The following is a 15,848-nucleotide window of genomic DNA, read 5'->3' as shown; positions in this document are numbered from 1 at the left end:
ACAAATATAATGAGTTTACACACTGACATGTCATTAGGCTCTGTTCAACAAACTCTCATGACGGCAGAGTCAGAAATCTTCCTACAGCAAAAGATATAAGTCTAACTCAAACCTCATGGATACTAGAATCACAAAACGTGGGATATTTCCGCATGTGCATTAAATGTCTGCACATTAGGGGAGCTGAATTCATGCAGAAAGTTTCAACAAATGTACCTGAAGGCACAGAAAATCCTAAGATTATTTAGTTAGATGTGAACACAGGCCAGCCTGAATATGGAGACAGTTACATCCTGTCAGCAGGTGTCACAAACAAGACAGACAACACACAGACAGACAGAGGTGGAGGGAAAAGTACCACAGTGTATAAATTGTACAAACTGTACAAAAGTGTCACCATTAAAATATACTTAAAGTACCAAAACTAAAGGTGCTAATTATACTTAATGACCCATTTCAGAGCTGTAGGTGATAATGGAAGATAGTGAAAAGTGTTGTTCACTCTCTTCCATTATCACCTACTTGTTGACATGTAAGTTATAAGAATATGATGTTCTATTCTGCATCCGGTTACCAACCTCAAATGCCACACATGATCTTAATCACGACACTGAAAACTGTCAATCTGTGCCTATATTTTAAGCTGGCAAATGCATTTATCTACCAACTGCTGAGGCTAGAAACACGTTTACATTCCCCAAGCTACACACATATACAATCATGCATGACTGCATTAGGCAAATATTATGATGTTCCGTCTCATCAACATTTTTCTCTCCCCCTAAACTACAGAATGTTGTGAGTGTGTGTGATACGTGAGTGAAGGAGGGTGTCACATCAGTGCGGACCACCCAACCAGTGCACCTGTGCATAAACAGCCACACACACATGCCCACGCCCCCACACACACACACACACTCTCTCTCTCTCTATAGGATCATCAGGACAGTGGTTACACTCATACAGTCCCAACACCTGAGTGAGGCAAATGATTCTGAAAGTAAACACACACTAACATCACCCTTCCTCCTTCTCTCTCACACACACACACAGACATACACACACACACACCTGTTCATAAGAATTAGTTGCTCTCAGTCTAAAACATGCAATAGAGGCTTTGATTTGCAACCAAAAATTTTAAAAAAGATGACAGATACTGGCCTCACCGCTGTGCTCTGTGGATGAATCCACAAACTAAATGTTCATGAGTGGGAGAGAAGAAGAAGAAGAAGACACTGATACAGGGACGGGGCGTCAGGCAGGCGAGGGGGTACTAAAGAGGGGTAAGAGGGTGTTTACCACCCTCTGCACACCACAGCACGCATCATTCATGCCACATGACCACATTACCACTTGCAGCTGCTCTGTATTCTCACAGTCTGCCCTGACAGGACCTGACCAGTGTGTGTGTGTGTGTGTTATAAATTATATATATATATACAGTAGACAACTTTACTGTAACACACGAAGCAGGTGAGGCTCGTTGGCTGGAACCACATCCTGTGGGATGCAACCAAAATATTCAATTTCAAAATGTGTAGGTTAGGGCTGAATAACTAATCGAAATATTATCGAAAATCACAATATGGCCAAGTTCAATATCGAAATAGCTGGAGCTGTAATTTTAAAAAATGTGTTAAATGTGATAACGTACCATTAATGATGACAATAAGCATCATCAAACTATAATCTCCAGGATGTACAAGCCCCAACAAAAATCACATCATTTTTTCGGTGAAAATAAAATGCAAATTACATTCCAAATATAATCATGCCTCATATCACAACCGTAATATATGCTAAAATACTAACAATATGATTTCTTTGAATATCATTCAGCCCAAGTGTGGGTTATTTCTTCAATAAACTGACAGGCTGTTGTCAGAGAATAGTGAACAACCAATGAATTTTCTGTCAAATGACTAATCAATAAATGGAACTAATTGTTTCAGCACAATTTTTTTTTTGCGCCTTGACTATAATACAGATGGTAGAAATATATTTTTGAATTTGTTAGCATTAAAGATGTCAGGTTTAAAGACAGCAAAATGAAATAGACAGATATACCAAACTAAAACTCCTCTGCCTTTGACACCTATGCTGAATGAGCCCTGTAAAAAAAAACAAAAAAAAAACAACCTCACCGGCACTAAAAACATTAAATCTAGTTCAACACTTTCTTAGAGCCTCTTTACCACAGACAAACACCTGCAACTGTACCGACTCCAATCAGGTTGTACTGAAAGCAAAAATCTCTCCCTGCCTTTCCAATCTCTCTGTCTCCTGACCTCAGATCCCTGTGCTGCCATAGAGACAACCCGGCTGACCCGGCATGACCCCAGGGCTGTCACTAGGCAGGTAAAAACAGAAGCAACTCATATCCGGTTACACATTTAAGATGGACAGCTAGCATGCCAGCCAGGGGCGTTTGGAGGACTGGTCCAGAAGTTATAGCGTGTTCTGAGGCGGCGATAGGGCGGAGCCTGTTATAGAGGTTTTAACAATAACACACAGAACCAAGCCTGAACTGACAGACCAAGGACTGGCTCAGCTCTCTAAGGCAGACAAAGCACATGGTCATCAATACAGAGTTTTTGAGGCTGATACCAACGTTTAAGAATTTAACAAATTCAATAACAATATATGGGAAACTGTGGCCAAGATGCTGAGCCTGACTTTTTACAGTTACCTTCATCAGTGCTCTCAGGTGTGATGGTGACACTCTTTCCAAATTCCCTTAAACCTTTAAAATAAAAGTTCATGTGCCTTGTGGTGTTTTAATGGAGGGATGGTTATGGTAATGGGCGGATGAGGATGAACCCGGGCCAACGTTTGGTGCAACACAACACAATGTCATCCAGCAAGGCACTGCGGCCTGTTAACCAATCAAATATGTCTGCAAGCCCACATTCCTGGTAGTTTACACTGTAACATGAACACCATGTTTCTACTGTTTATTTTTACGACTGTCGTGAAAAAAGCCAAAAACTATTTCTGCGTTGAGAACTTTACAGAGATGTAAAATCCTGTCTCGTACTATTTTGAAACCATTTTGAAGTGATTTTGCATCTGATAAGCCTTTAAACTCATGGATCTGTTAGTTAAACCAGCATTTGGATCGTGTTTCATAGCCTTACTGATGCCTGAAGCAACATGCCCCCACCAACACAGTCCCATGCTTTGTTTTACAGTAACACAGTGCTTTTTGCTCTCTGAATGCAGTAGAAACTTATCAGAGACATATTAAGACTCATTATCAAACTCATCTCTATTTGCTTTTACATTTACACAAACGCTACACCTGTGACTGCAACCAAAGTAAAGTTTAGAGCTTAAACCCAGACTAATCTTTCTGGTGGTGAGGGCGGTAAGCTCAGAGAACTGTAAGGTGGTCATGCCGGTTGCAAAGAAAGAAAGGAGGAAATGCAAAGCGACAGTGCACTGCAGACACAAGACGGAGAGAAATACAGCAGGAATGAAAAGGTCTCGATACTGAGATACAAAGGGGAAAGAAAAGCAGAGAGAAATGAAGATGTACAAATCTAATCTAACTAAGAAGCCGGAAGGAAAGCGACAGGAAGAGAGTGAAAGAGAAAAACAAAGGAAGTGAAAGTTGTGTCTAGTGTCTTCAACCAACAAATGTAAATGTTTGATCATTTCACATTGAACCTGCAGTTTGAAATACCTGAATGTGCAACTTATTTACTAAGTATTTATGAAAGATTTGAGGAGGAAAGACCAAGATCCCCAAATTCAATTCAACCTTTCATCACAATAATCCTCTAAATCAGGGTCTCATCCGTAAACTTAAAACTATTAGCTGTAGTCTATTCCTTTGCCCTTGAGCAAGTCATTTTAAAACAGTCCTATTATTCTTGTGAAGCAGGGACCCAGCAGCAGATATCCTGGATTCCCAGCTATACAGCAGATCAATGAACAGGCTGACGGGCAAGCACAGTATCAGTGACCTTAGTGAACCATTGCAGGCTTTCACAACAAGCTGTTATACAAACTAAGCAATGACAAAAACTGGTGGTTCTTTGCTGAAAGCTAACTAGCCTTTCATTATATCATGTATTTTACTGCAATTCTGCAAGCTATATGAGAATTAACTCAGTAAATGAGTGGAGGGCTCTGAGGTCGCCAGTAGTGTTGGAGAGCCATGCAACTGCTCCCACATGCAATATGAGGAATACTTAAATTTCACTATAATTTAATTCTTGCAAAATTATATGAACTAGAGGCTGGATAGGAATGAGTGCTTCTAATCATAGGTTTCACCCTCACAGCTATTATCTCCCCACCCTCAGTGGAGACAGTAACACAATTCAGCACTACTGTATCAACAACCTCTAAAATCTTTCCATATGGAGACACTTAGATGAAATATTATGAAGTAAGTTGGGGCTGGTGAAGAAGCCGCCGCAGGTACCATATTCACATAGGTGAAACACTTAGCTACATTTAATACCTGGTTATCTCATGCGGGAGGGCGAGTGCCGGGAAAAGTGGCATAATTCTCGTCCCCCCTCTCATTTGGTGCTGGTAAAAATGTAAACAAATCGCCCACTGCTCAATTAAAGTATAGTTAGCAGGGACCTCTAATCAGTTACTGTGATCTCTGTCTCTCTCTATCTCTCTCCCTCTCTCCCTCTTTCTGTCATCCCACTCTTTTTTAGCTTCCTCCCCTGGGAGCAACAGTTTGGAAGAGTCTGCAACCTGCCTGGATACACAAATTAAAAAAATCCACCACAGTTTATACTTGCCCTGTTTGTTAATGAACATGACCATTATTTGAATATTTTAGCTTTACCTGCATGTGAATCAAAACAACTAAATAAAAAGCTGCTTGGTTGATGGTCTGTTTACTTTTAGACTGTTAAAATAATGGTTGCTAAAAGAGGAAACAGCTATTCTTTGAATTTTAATTGGGATAAAGAAATTAAAGAATTAAATAGCCCGTTTACACTGTTTTAGTATCTGCTCTTCATATATGCTTAAACACATTTTAGAGTGTGGGGTTGGGGAGCCCCAAAATGCTTTGCTTACCTCCAATATCTCCTTTTGGCAGGTTGTGGTGTGATTAATTAGATTGCTGATGATCAGTAAATAATATTATGATTCATTAAACCATTTCATTTCACCCAAGTGATCAGATTTAATGATTTATTAGCCCTAACATGCCATCTATATTCTAACATTCTTGCTACATCTGTTTCCATTCAGCCTGTTGCATTGTAATTGTACATACATGTACATGCCACTAAACCTGAATCAAAACCTTAATATATAGTGTGACGTATTACAAAATGGAGACAGGTGATTTAAAAATAAATAAATAAATAAATAAAGTATTAAGTTATGTTGCACAACGCTTGTACGTTGGGTGATACGCCAGGAAACGTAAAATTGCAATATTTTTTAATGGAGTTACGTTCCTCCCATAGAAGAAAACGCCAGTCAAACACCAATGGTAGTTTGGATTTGAAAAGTGGGCATGACTTATGACTCAAGACAGGGAGGGACGACAACACACTGGACATTTTTACGTGTAATATTTCGACGGTCTTCTCTGGACAGTTTGGGTTTCCATTAATTAAAAAAAAAAAAAAAAAAAGACTTGAGTCAAAGCCACTTTTAAAGCTCTGCCTCCTTCTGGGAAGCTGTGTGACATCTGAGCGGCCATATTGCAGAAAAGTTTCAACTGCCTGTTCACCTTGTTCCCCACGAATGAATGTGCACTTGAAATCTCAGCCTCAAACTCCGGTACAGTTTTGACATTAAAAGTCGCCAGTTGCAGTCACCGTAACTTGAATTTCCACTTTTATTTTAACGGTATATCTCGTAGTATGTGAGACGGGGTCTACTCACCGGGACTATTTTCGGCAGGTAGCCTGTTCGTGGCCAAATACCAACATCAACACTGAAACGTGTGGCACTGACTTGAGCTTGAGTTTCTTCTCTCTTGAAATATCCGTTTCCTCTTTTTTCACCGTGTTTCGTGGCCTCCTCTTTGGTTTAAATACTGTCCTCCCCCCGGGTCCCGTTATTTATTTCCGTAGCGAACCATGCTTCACGCCCTCCTCACCCGCCGCCGCCGTTGTACCGGTCGCTGCTGTGATGAAGTGAACTATTTTTGAAAGAAGTCACTCGTCTCCTCGGTCCGTCCCCCCGCCCCGCGCCTCCCGCCTCCCGCCCCCCGCGCGACAGTGAGCGGTGTAATGCCGCTGACTCAAACCCGACTCATTAGCCTACTCACTTCATTTTTTCAGTAATATAGTTCCAGCCTGGTTGTGCAGTGACTAACTTCGTCTAACATGCAACACAGTGTGTTTATTTCACACAGGAAGGATAATCGGTTATCTTCGGTTTCCAGTTGCTTTGAGCCATGGACGGATCCGGAGACACGGAGGCCCTGGGCAGAGAGGGCCCCCCCCCCCTTCCTTCATAGGAGCAGGACACCTAAACTGAAGAGTGGCAGTTTTTTCTGCCTTTGTTGTTGTTTTGACTCGTTTTGTTTCTATTTTGAGTCTCTTCATACCTGTTTTGCATGTCTTTGTAGTTTGTTTACTAACGCTTCGTAGTCATTTTGCATCTTTGTTATTGTTTTAAGTTTCTCTATAGTCATTTTGCATCTCTTCGTAGTTGTTCTGTGTCTCTTTGCGCATCTCCTCATATTTTGCTTACTCATTGTAGTCATTTTGCATATCTTTGTACTTGTTTTGTGTCTTTCTTGTAGTTGTTTTGCATCTCTTTCTACTTGTTTTGGCTCTTTTTGTAGTCATTTGATTGACATCCCAACAAGAAATGTTAATCTGTTAATGGCCTCAGTAGATAATTTTTAGCTTTAACCATCACAATTTTCAACAGTGAACATCTCTGTTAAACATCAGAATAAGTACAACTATAAAGTGGTTAAAACTGGAAAAAAAAAAAAAAAAACATTTTTATTTATTCATTTTTATCTCACAGGAAGATAATTTGATATTTCCACTGCTGTTTAAGTTTGAAAATACCAAAGTACATTCAACTTTCATAAGAGCAACTCCAAAAGCAACTAAATACAATTCAAGTACAGATTTGAAGTATTTATACTGTGCTTATGTAACTTGCGTAAATACACTCGGTTGCATTACCCTACTGCTGATTATTTTGTCTTTTTGTAGCTTGATGTTATTCCTGTAATGTAAGTAAAGGTTACTTTTAGTTCTCACTAAGATAATGTGTCAAGTCAATTTAATCCATACAGTGACAAATCATAACAGAAGTCATCTCAGGGCACTTTTCATATAGAACAGGTCTAGATCACTCTATTTATTTACAAAGACCCACCTAACCAACTCTCCATTCTCCAGAGGTTGTGAAATTCACCAGGCCTGTGTGATAAAACTACATGCACGCACCACAAACACTCCTGTACTTTGCTGCGTTTTAGGCAGCTTACCATTAAAATGAAACATTTACTGCATTATGCACAGAGTAGACTACCTAATTTGGACAATAATTGGTTAGTAGATTGAAATATAAAAGTGATTAATCAGGATTACACCGAGCACTCAGAAATGACTCAACGTCACCTTGGCTGAGAGCTTTTGTGTAAACACCTTAAATATTGGAAGTTATTATATGACTCAAAGCTTTTATGCTGATGAACATCTCTCTCTCAAATTAAATCGAAGGCAACTGGACTTGGACAACTATGACCTGGACGAATGAGAACATTCACAGATATGCTGATGAACAGTTTCTCAAACAGAACAGGTGACAGACCTGAATCTGTAATAGAAATGTAGAATTATTCAATATGTGATGAAAGAACTTGGAAAGTCTGACTATCTGAAAGAGGAAATTGTGGAGAAAAAAAAAGGCCACTCATTGAAATTATGTGCACATTGGTGGCAGGAGAGGAAACCAGAGCATGTGAATAAAACAGCTTCCCCTCAAATCTGTGTGTGCACAAATACTGTATGTTTAGTACTGAATTTCACATTTAGTTTTCATCACTTGCAATACATTTTTTTCATGCTGTATATCTTATATGTAACAATTACTGACACTAAAAAGGACACAAATGCAAGTTTTAAAGTCAGAGAGGCATCTTGCAATTTATAAATAATTGGAAACAGAATCATAATATGCAAATTACCCTCCTCCAACATTTCAGTCATACCAGTGTCTCTAAAACATTATTAGATATTAAAAAACGCTGCGCTGCAATCCGTGTTATTCACCTTTCTTAACAGTTGACAGCTTTTAGAGGTGTAAGTTATATACTCAATATATAACTTACACAACACAAACGTAGTGACAAATATTTGACGAACTGCCAATTGTGCAAACCAGTGTATCAGTCTAGTTACAGTACACAACAACAAAACATACAGCATGTAGCAACAAAAGACTGCAGACATGCATGTACTTCCCTTCCTAATGTAAATCTGGACTTTGAAAAAAAAGAAAAAAAAAGAAAAAGGGAAATCCCATTCAGGGTCATGTTTGTGCTGTAGGATCAATGCAATGCCCGACACAAGTGACGCAAATACTCACAGATAAAAACGCAGCCAACAGAAATCTGTGCAGGAGAAGAACACTGGTTTTAACACCACAGAGACCGGATCAGCAGAAGAAGATTTAATGTGGATTTCTTCAAGCAGTGCGAGGATGTGGCTGCTAGGTCTTCAGGTGGTCGCCATCTGTGTTTTTCTACAGGTAGGGAAAACGTACAGTATGATATAAATGTAAATCAGCATGGTACTGTGTTTATGGTGCAATTCTAAATTTTAAGTAAAGGGAAGTTTATTTAACATAAAAACAAATTTTTCAATGGAGAAAAAACAAGAGATGTATATTACTTTCTAAAAGTATAAAAAAAAATTTTTTTTTAATTTAGATTGTAAATCCGAAAAGGACAAAATTACATCAAAAAAGGAAAGAATAATGATAAATCTTTATTTATCGTGTTTCAGGAAAAGATTATCAGACTAAAAAATAACTTATATATTACTTGCTTTTGTTCAATGTACATATATAAATAAATGTACCTTGCAGAATAAGCTCAAAGTGACTCTATTAAAAGAGTCTTTTAAAATGAGCTGTAAATGAAATAACATAGTATTGATTTACCTCTTTAACAAGTCTCTCTTTAACAAGTGTATTACTATCAGAGCAAAGGGAAATTGGATTCTTCTTGTGCAAATTTTTTTTGTATTTCTAAAGTTTTTTAAACTAGAAACAATTACACTGAAGCGAACAAGATTTAAAATAAATAAATAAATAAATAAATCATAAAATGAAAATCTGAAATTGAACGTAAATATTAAGGGGTCCACTTACATTTTAAATTTTCCACCTGCAGGTGCCAGGATGTTTCCCATCATGCATCATAAGTGGCTCTGTAGCCAACTGTGCCTTCCAGAACCTCGTCTCGGTTCCTGCTCTCCCTTCTCACATCACCCACCTGTACCTGGAGATGAACCGCATCCGTGAGATTAACTCCATATCCCTGTCAGGCCTCGAGCAGCTGCAGGAGCTGGACCTAGGACAACAGCGTGTGCCACTTGTGATCAGAGACAACGCCTTCAGCAGACAAAGTCGGCTGAGGAAGCTGATTCTCGGCTTCAACATTGGCCTTCGACTGGAGCCACAAGCCTTCGTGGGGCTGTCCAGTTTGCAGCAGCTGCACCTTGACTACTGTTCACTTCAAGAGTCCATACTGACGGACAACTTTCTGCAGCCACTGTCCTCTTTAGAGACTCTTGACCTCTTTGGCAACCAGATAAAGAGACTCCAGCCTTCAATGTTCTTTGCAAATTTGACTAATTTGAGAGATCTGAATCTCAAGCTGAACAAAATTGACAAAATATGTGGATCAGATCTGGCTGGCTTCCAGGGAAAGCACTTCCAGGTCCTAAACTTGGACTCTGTTCACATTAAAGCCATGTCTGATAAAGGTTTTGACTGGCAGAAATGTGGGAATCCTTTCAGAGGAATATCCTTCCAGACACTCGACCTGTCCTACAACGGGTTCAGCGTGGGTAAAGCGAAGCAGTTTTTCAGAGCTATTGAGGGGACGAAGATCTCCCATCTCAAACTGTCAGGATTTATGGGTAAAGGATTTTCATTCAACAATTTCCCCGATCCAGACAACAGCACGTTTTGCGGCTTAAACAACAGTTCAGTCCACATTTTAGATCTGTCCAAAAACAGGATATTTTCACTGCGACAGGGGGTTTTCCGCCCGCTGAAAGAAGTCGTGAGCATTGATGTTTCCCAAAACAGAGTGAATCAGATACACAGAAATGCTTTTGAAGGTCTTCAGGGTCATTTAAAAATGCTCAACCTGTCACACAACCTGCTTGGGGAAATCTATTCTTACACCTTTGCTTCTCTGACAAACCTGCAAGTGTTAGACTTGTCTTACAATCACATTGGTGTGCTGGGTTTTGGCTCATTCAGTGGACTTCCCAACCTGAAAGCATTATATCTAACAGGGAACGCTCTGCGAGAATTAGGTTTCCCTGCTTCTTTACCAAGATTAAATTATCTCCTGCTGAATGACAATAAGTTGACATCGTCATCAGTGGGCGCCATCACTCAGTTTGCCAGTAATGTCATGCATCTGAACGTTAACGACAACAGATTTTTTAACTTTGCTGATCTTTACACCTTTTTGACTCGGCTGAAACGTCTTCAGCATCTCTTCTACGGAGGAAACACGATCAGGTGGTGCACACTCAGTAGACAAGTGATTGGTATGAATAATCTCCAAGTCTTGGATCTTCACAGCAGCTCCCTGCAGTCTATTTGGTCTCAGGGCAAATGTCTGAATCTGTTTGACAATCTTGGACATGTGGTCAGTCTCAACTTGAGCTTTAACGCACTGCAGACTCTTCCTCAAGGTATTTTCAAGGGTCTCACCTCTGTAGTTCAGATGGACCTCTCATCAAACGCCTTGACGTATCTCCAGCCTGATGTATTACCCAAAAGTCTGGAAGTACTCAACCTCTCCAACAACTTCATAGCCTCCCCAGACCCTGCCGCTTTTCACTCCCTCAGCCTCCTCGACCTGAAAATGAACCGATTCCACTGCGACACCAACCTGAAGAGTTTTCTGACTTGGCTGAACCAGACCAACGCAACCTTCTTGAGTCCTGTTCAGGAGCTCAGATGTGAATTTCCCTCTGGTTTCTATATGGTTCCTCTGTTAACCTACTCTGCTCAGGTCACACAGCAATAAAAAGCACCTCAAAGTCTGGAAAGTTTGTTTCATTTCAGACTTGCAGCGAGCAAATTATACAGAACTAATCAGTGTGGTTTGCTAACCAGTGTCCACAAGTATTAATCCAGTAGAATGGTGTCACATATTGATGATTTGAGTAGTGCAGTCATGTCTTATCCTCCGTTTGATCTGAATTTGTAGTAACTGTCAGAAATAAGAAATCTAAAAAGAAAAAAATCCCCTGAAACAGGTTGAAACTGTAATGTGTGTAGCACATAATCATATTTAGAATTTTGCTTTGTTTGTTATTTAATGGAGGTTCAAATACTCCTGCAAAAGGGGGCGTCCAATGAAATAAACATGCCACTTTTACAGTACTATAACATGACTAATGATATAATTAGTTTTTTGTTTTTTTCCCTTTCCTCATAATTGCTTTTTCTTGTATTAAAAAAAAGAATCAGAGTGTTTTCTGTGTCTCACTTATTTAACAGGCCTTAAAGGGATTCAGTTAGATTCAGTCAGGTAATATATTAGGCCTGACTGGTTATGCCCAAAGTATGATCTATGATAATTAGACATTATTGCACAACCTGCACATTGAAAGGCATTAGTTAACATTAACAGTTAACATTACAAGATGCATTGATGTTTGTGGGTTCACATGTCTGCAAAATACAAATGATTAAACTTGTGATCCCAGGTGTGTGTGTGTGTGTGTGTGTGTGTGTGTGTGTGTGTGTGTGTGTGTGTGTGTGTGTGTGTGTGTGTGTGTGTGTGTGTGTGTGTTCGTTCATTATATTACCAGCAGGTGGAGTTCCACAACAATCCACTGGCTTCTGGCTTTATAAAACTTGGAAACCAGTCCAGGATCCCAGTGCATGCTGGGAAATGATGCAGTGACCTTAAAGAAGCAGCAGGTACATATAGGATATAAATAAATGGATGGGCATACAATTGCAAGCAGATGTAAAAGTGAACACTGACGTCACCAAAGCACCTGCCACTAACCTGCTAACCTAAGATACATTTGATCAACTTTGTGTGGAGTGAGTTAATATTTAACTTTGTCAGTGGCAAGGAAAACGAGGATGAACTAATGGTACCAAATGTAAACAGACCGGTTGTTATCCGATTTTATATTAAATTTTAATTGTGCCTCATATCCACAACAAGCACAGAAATGCTGTACACAAGCAGAGGAAACAACAGTTGTAGAATGAGTGATCATTTGTATATTCAAAGCTAAGTCATAGTTTTCAATGAGTTTCTGTCCAATGTATGTTCAGTTGTGATCTATGCAAAAATACATTTAAAAAAAAAAGGAAACAGAGTTTTAGTAACTGATTGAAAGAAAATAATTTTCAGCTCAATAAAAGATACTTTTCTCTTTTTGCAGTCCCAGCAGAAAGGCTAAGATGAGCATTAAGCCCTTTCAGCAGGTACAGAAGCTGCTGGATGGGGCAGCTGTTTTCTCCTCCTCTACCAGCAGAGGGCAGCCTCAGCCCAGTTAGTAACCACCGACTGTTGGGCCTTCACCAGTGCTGCTTTTCAACAGTGCAGCTCACTCTTAAACAATACCAACCAACCAATCTTCCCCCGAGCTGGGATCAGTGTGCAGCAATGCACCATTTAGTTGCATAACAGTAAGAGAGAAACAGTGAAGCTGCTGGTTAAGATGGTCCGACCAGGAGTTCATAATAGTTATAGGAAAGGATTAAGGCTGAAGGGCGCTTAGATAAACTGGGTTGATAAGTGCTGAGGGGAGATAAATAGGGAAAGAGGTCAACAATAACAATGTTGAGTTCAGTGTCACTGCGGTGCTGTTGGCCAATAAAGGCAGGATTCAATGTTGTGGTTACATACGTTACATAGAAATTCAGCTTGTGAAGACTCTCAGAGCTCTGTCTCCGTGTTATTATCTAATGACAATGGGGGGGGGGATACCTCTGTTATCCCTGTAAGTCAACCACTGATAAGGCTCAGCTGGCATGAGTGAATTTATAAGGGTGTGTGTGTGCTGCAGCAGTAATACCAACACACGCATGTGTACACATTTCTACCTTACCAACTTTGAATGGTCACACTGGACCACTATGACCAACTAACCAATCAGAAAAGAGCTAATAATCAACCAATCAGAAGAGGGCTACAAATCAGCCAACTAATCAGAATACAGCCACAAACCAACTAACCAATCAGAAGAGAGCGACAAATCGACCAGTTATACAATTTGAGGAACTCAACACTTAATCCATTAACCTCTGGTTTAAAATTGTTAGATTTGTGGACCTAGAAGAAGACACAAACTGACGGCAGGCAGGAGCAGTGACGATGCGTTGATGAAGAAAACAGATTTACAGGCTGACGTGACAAGATGGCAGGCAGGAATCCAGGAAAACAGGCAACAGGAAAACACACACACACACACACACACACACACACACACACACACAAGGAACAGTAGGAAACACAAAACAGGAGCATGACAACACCAGGGAACACAACAGATGAACTGACAAGGACTGAGAGGAACACAGAGACTACATACACACAAGGGAAGCGGGTAACGAGACACAGGTGCAACTAATTGGGGCTAGGCAGGCAATCACAGAAGGCGGGAAACACATGGGGGCAGGAAGTAAAAACCAACAACAGACACCTAAGGAATATGGTTTCAAAATAAAACAGGAAATAATAGAAAGACACTCAGAAATCATGACAAAGATAGTGTATTTTGGAGCTGGAGCATTGTGCTGTACTGTTGCTGTGTTGTTTTGTGATATTGTATTTTATTTCTGCTGCATTTATTGCTGTTTGTTTTTTCTTAAAGCTGTGAGCTGGTCTGTGGTGTATTTCAATTTGATTGATCAATGTGATTTTGGATTGTAATCATAAATCAATTGCATCTTATTGTGGATCCCAGTTAAAATAGCTTCTGTTTTAATGAGGCTACTGAGCACTGATTATTATTGCTCTTAAGGTCAATCACACTAACACTCAACACACACAGACACACACTTCATCTATCGATTAGGGAGAATTAAACATGACTGATCGACCAGCAGGCGCCTGTGACAGTGTCTTTATTGGATTTTTGAAATTTTTTTCAGCCAGACATAAGCTCAGCCCGACTGGCCCACCGTGTTATATACATACATATAGAGACACCCACCCCCCACACATCCCCATCCCCGACACCCTTTACTAGCAGGTTACCATGGAAACAGGCTCCTCCACAGTCACTTCCTGATTGTCTTTGGATTCCTGCATCCATCTATCCATCCACCCCCCCCCCTTTCCATCAGCATCTCATCCCTCCTCCCCACCCCCACAGCCCTCACACACACACACACACACACACACACACACACACACACACACACACACACACACACACACACACACACACACACACATGTACAATATTTTATATATGAGANTTTTTACTGAATAATATGACAAAAACGTTACACATGAAAACATCTGTAAAATTTATACTATAAGTCACATACTGTATATACTGAGGCAGTGGAGGTGACACAGTACGAATAAACAATATACTGATTTAAACATTTAAAGGAGCTGTTTTCAGTATTGTAGACACCAATTTTTTTCTATATTTAGCTTTAATATCACTATTTTAATGTCTTTATTTGACCAATAGCACCCTGAAATGTGTCCTGATAGACCCTCTCATATTGAGAATATTTCCAAGCAAATTTACAATGTCTTCCTCCGTACAGACAATAATACACTGCAATAAATCTTTATCAAATTAAAGGTATAGTTGCATGTTTCTATTATACAGCACAAACTGGATATTCAAATTCTTACTTTTTTCCTAACTAGGCCAATTATGTACCCAGACACCGATGACTAAACACATAAAATCCTCAGAGCGCCAAGACTAAGGAGGAAGTAGGTTAACACAGACTTAAATTCATTCAAAACAGCATCAGATGTGAATTTATACCACAACAAGTGTTTGCTTTTGGTATTTCTAACCCTTCCCACTCATTTAGTTCATATTACTGAGAGATCATTTTGGTAATGTGAGCTATTCCTCAGAGTGAGCGCAGACAGAGCCTTTGCTGAAAAACAATCTTTAAAGTCAAAAATGTCAAACATGATCTGGCTCCAGCTTTCTTCTTCTTTGTATCAATGTAAACTGAAAATCTTTGGGTTGTGGACTGTTAAGTCAAACAAAACAATTTTTTAGACATCATCATAGTTTTCTGGGAAATGTTGACATTTGTTTTTGACATTTTCTAGATCAAATGAGTAATTTATTCATTATAAAACGGTGGTAGATTCAGCTGTAATGAAAACAACCATTTGTGGGCAAGTTGCAGTAAGTGAGAATAACTTAAAAATGATCCAGAACTTACAAATTAAATTAACTTTTGTGAATTTCCACAAGCACATTTCTGTCATATTATCAGATATTATCAATGATATGGTTTGATGTTTGGGTGATGACACATTTTGCACAGACAGGGGGATGATGTCATGTGTCAGATACAGTATAAAAACATTTGCAGTAAATATCTGTCGTACCTTTACACAGGTAAAGGACTGTTCTGTGCTCTTACGCCTAGCGAGGGGGGGGGGGGGGCGGCGGCAC

The 15,848-nt window shown here is 39.7% G+C and overlaps 2 protein-coding genes across 5 annotated transcripts in view; one reads left to right on the top strand and one right to left on the bottom strand.

The window, feature by feature from the left end:
- LOC111216459 (dystrobrevin beta-like) overlaps positions 1-6,112 on the bottom strand; it is a 33,328-nt gene extending 27,216 nt beyond the window's left edge. For all 4 annotated transcript variants that reach the window (XM_022737995.1, XM_022737997.1, XM_022737998.1 and 1 more), the window contains exon 1: positions 5,875-6,112. The gene's annotated coding sequence lies outside the window, so the exon portion shown is untranslated. The remainder of the gene's footprint in view (positions 1-5,874) is intronic.
- Positions 6,113-8,571: 2,459 nt separating this feature from the next.
- Positions 8,572-11,686, top strand: LOC111236470 (toll-like receptor 5). Its single transcript, XM_022765213.1, has 2 exons — positions 8,572-8,712; positions 9,359-11,686. The coding sequence occupies exons 1-2, from the start codon at positions 8,638-8,640 to the stop codon at positions 11,237-11,239; spliced, it is 1,956 nt and encodes a 651-aa protein (XP_022620934.1). The 5' UTR covers positions 8,572-8,637; the 3' UTR covers positions 11,240-11,686.
- The last annotated feature ends 4,162 nt before the right edge of the window (positions 11,687-15,848 follow it).

Source organism: Seriola dumerili, unplaced genomic scaffold, assembly GCF_002260705.1.
Source record: "Seriola dumerili isolate Sdu_G_001 unplaced genomic scaffold, Sdu_1.0 BDQW01000025.1, whole genome shotgun sequence".
NCBI classification, from domain to species: Eukaryota; Metazoa; Chordata; class Actinopteri; order Carangiformes; family Carangidae; genus Seriola; species Seriola dumerili.
The sequence above is the reverse complement of the archived record's forward strand: the minus strand, read 5'-3'. Positions and strand labels throughout refer to the sequence as shown.

Bases quoted from the DNA above. Each gene is read 5' to 3' on its own strand.
- LOC111236470 (XM_022765213.1), top strand. From the start codon at position 8,638: ATGTGGATTTCTTCAAGCAGTGCGAGGATGTGGCTGCTAGGTCTTCAG. The intron at 8,713-9,358 runs GTAGGGAAAACG...TTCCACCTGCAG, and splicing joins CCATCTGTGTTTTTCTACAG to GTGCCAGGATGTTTCCCATC.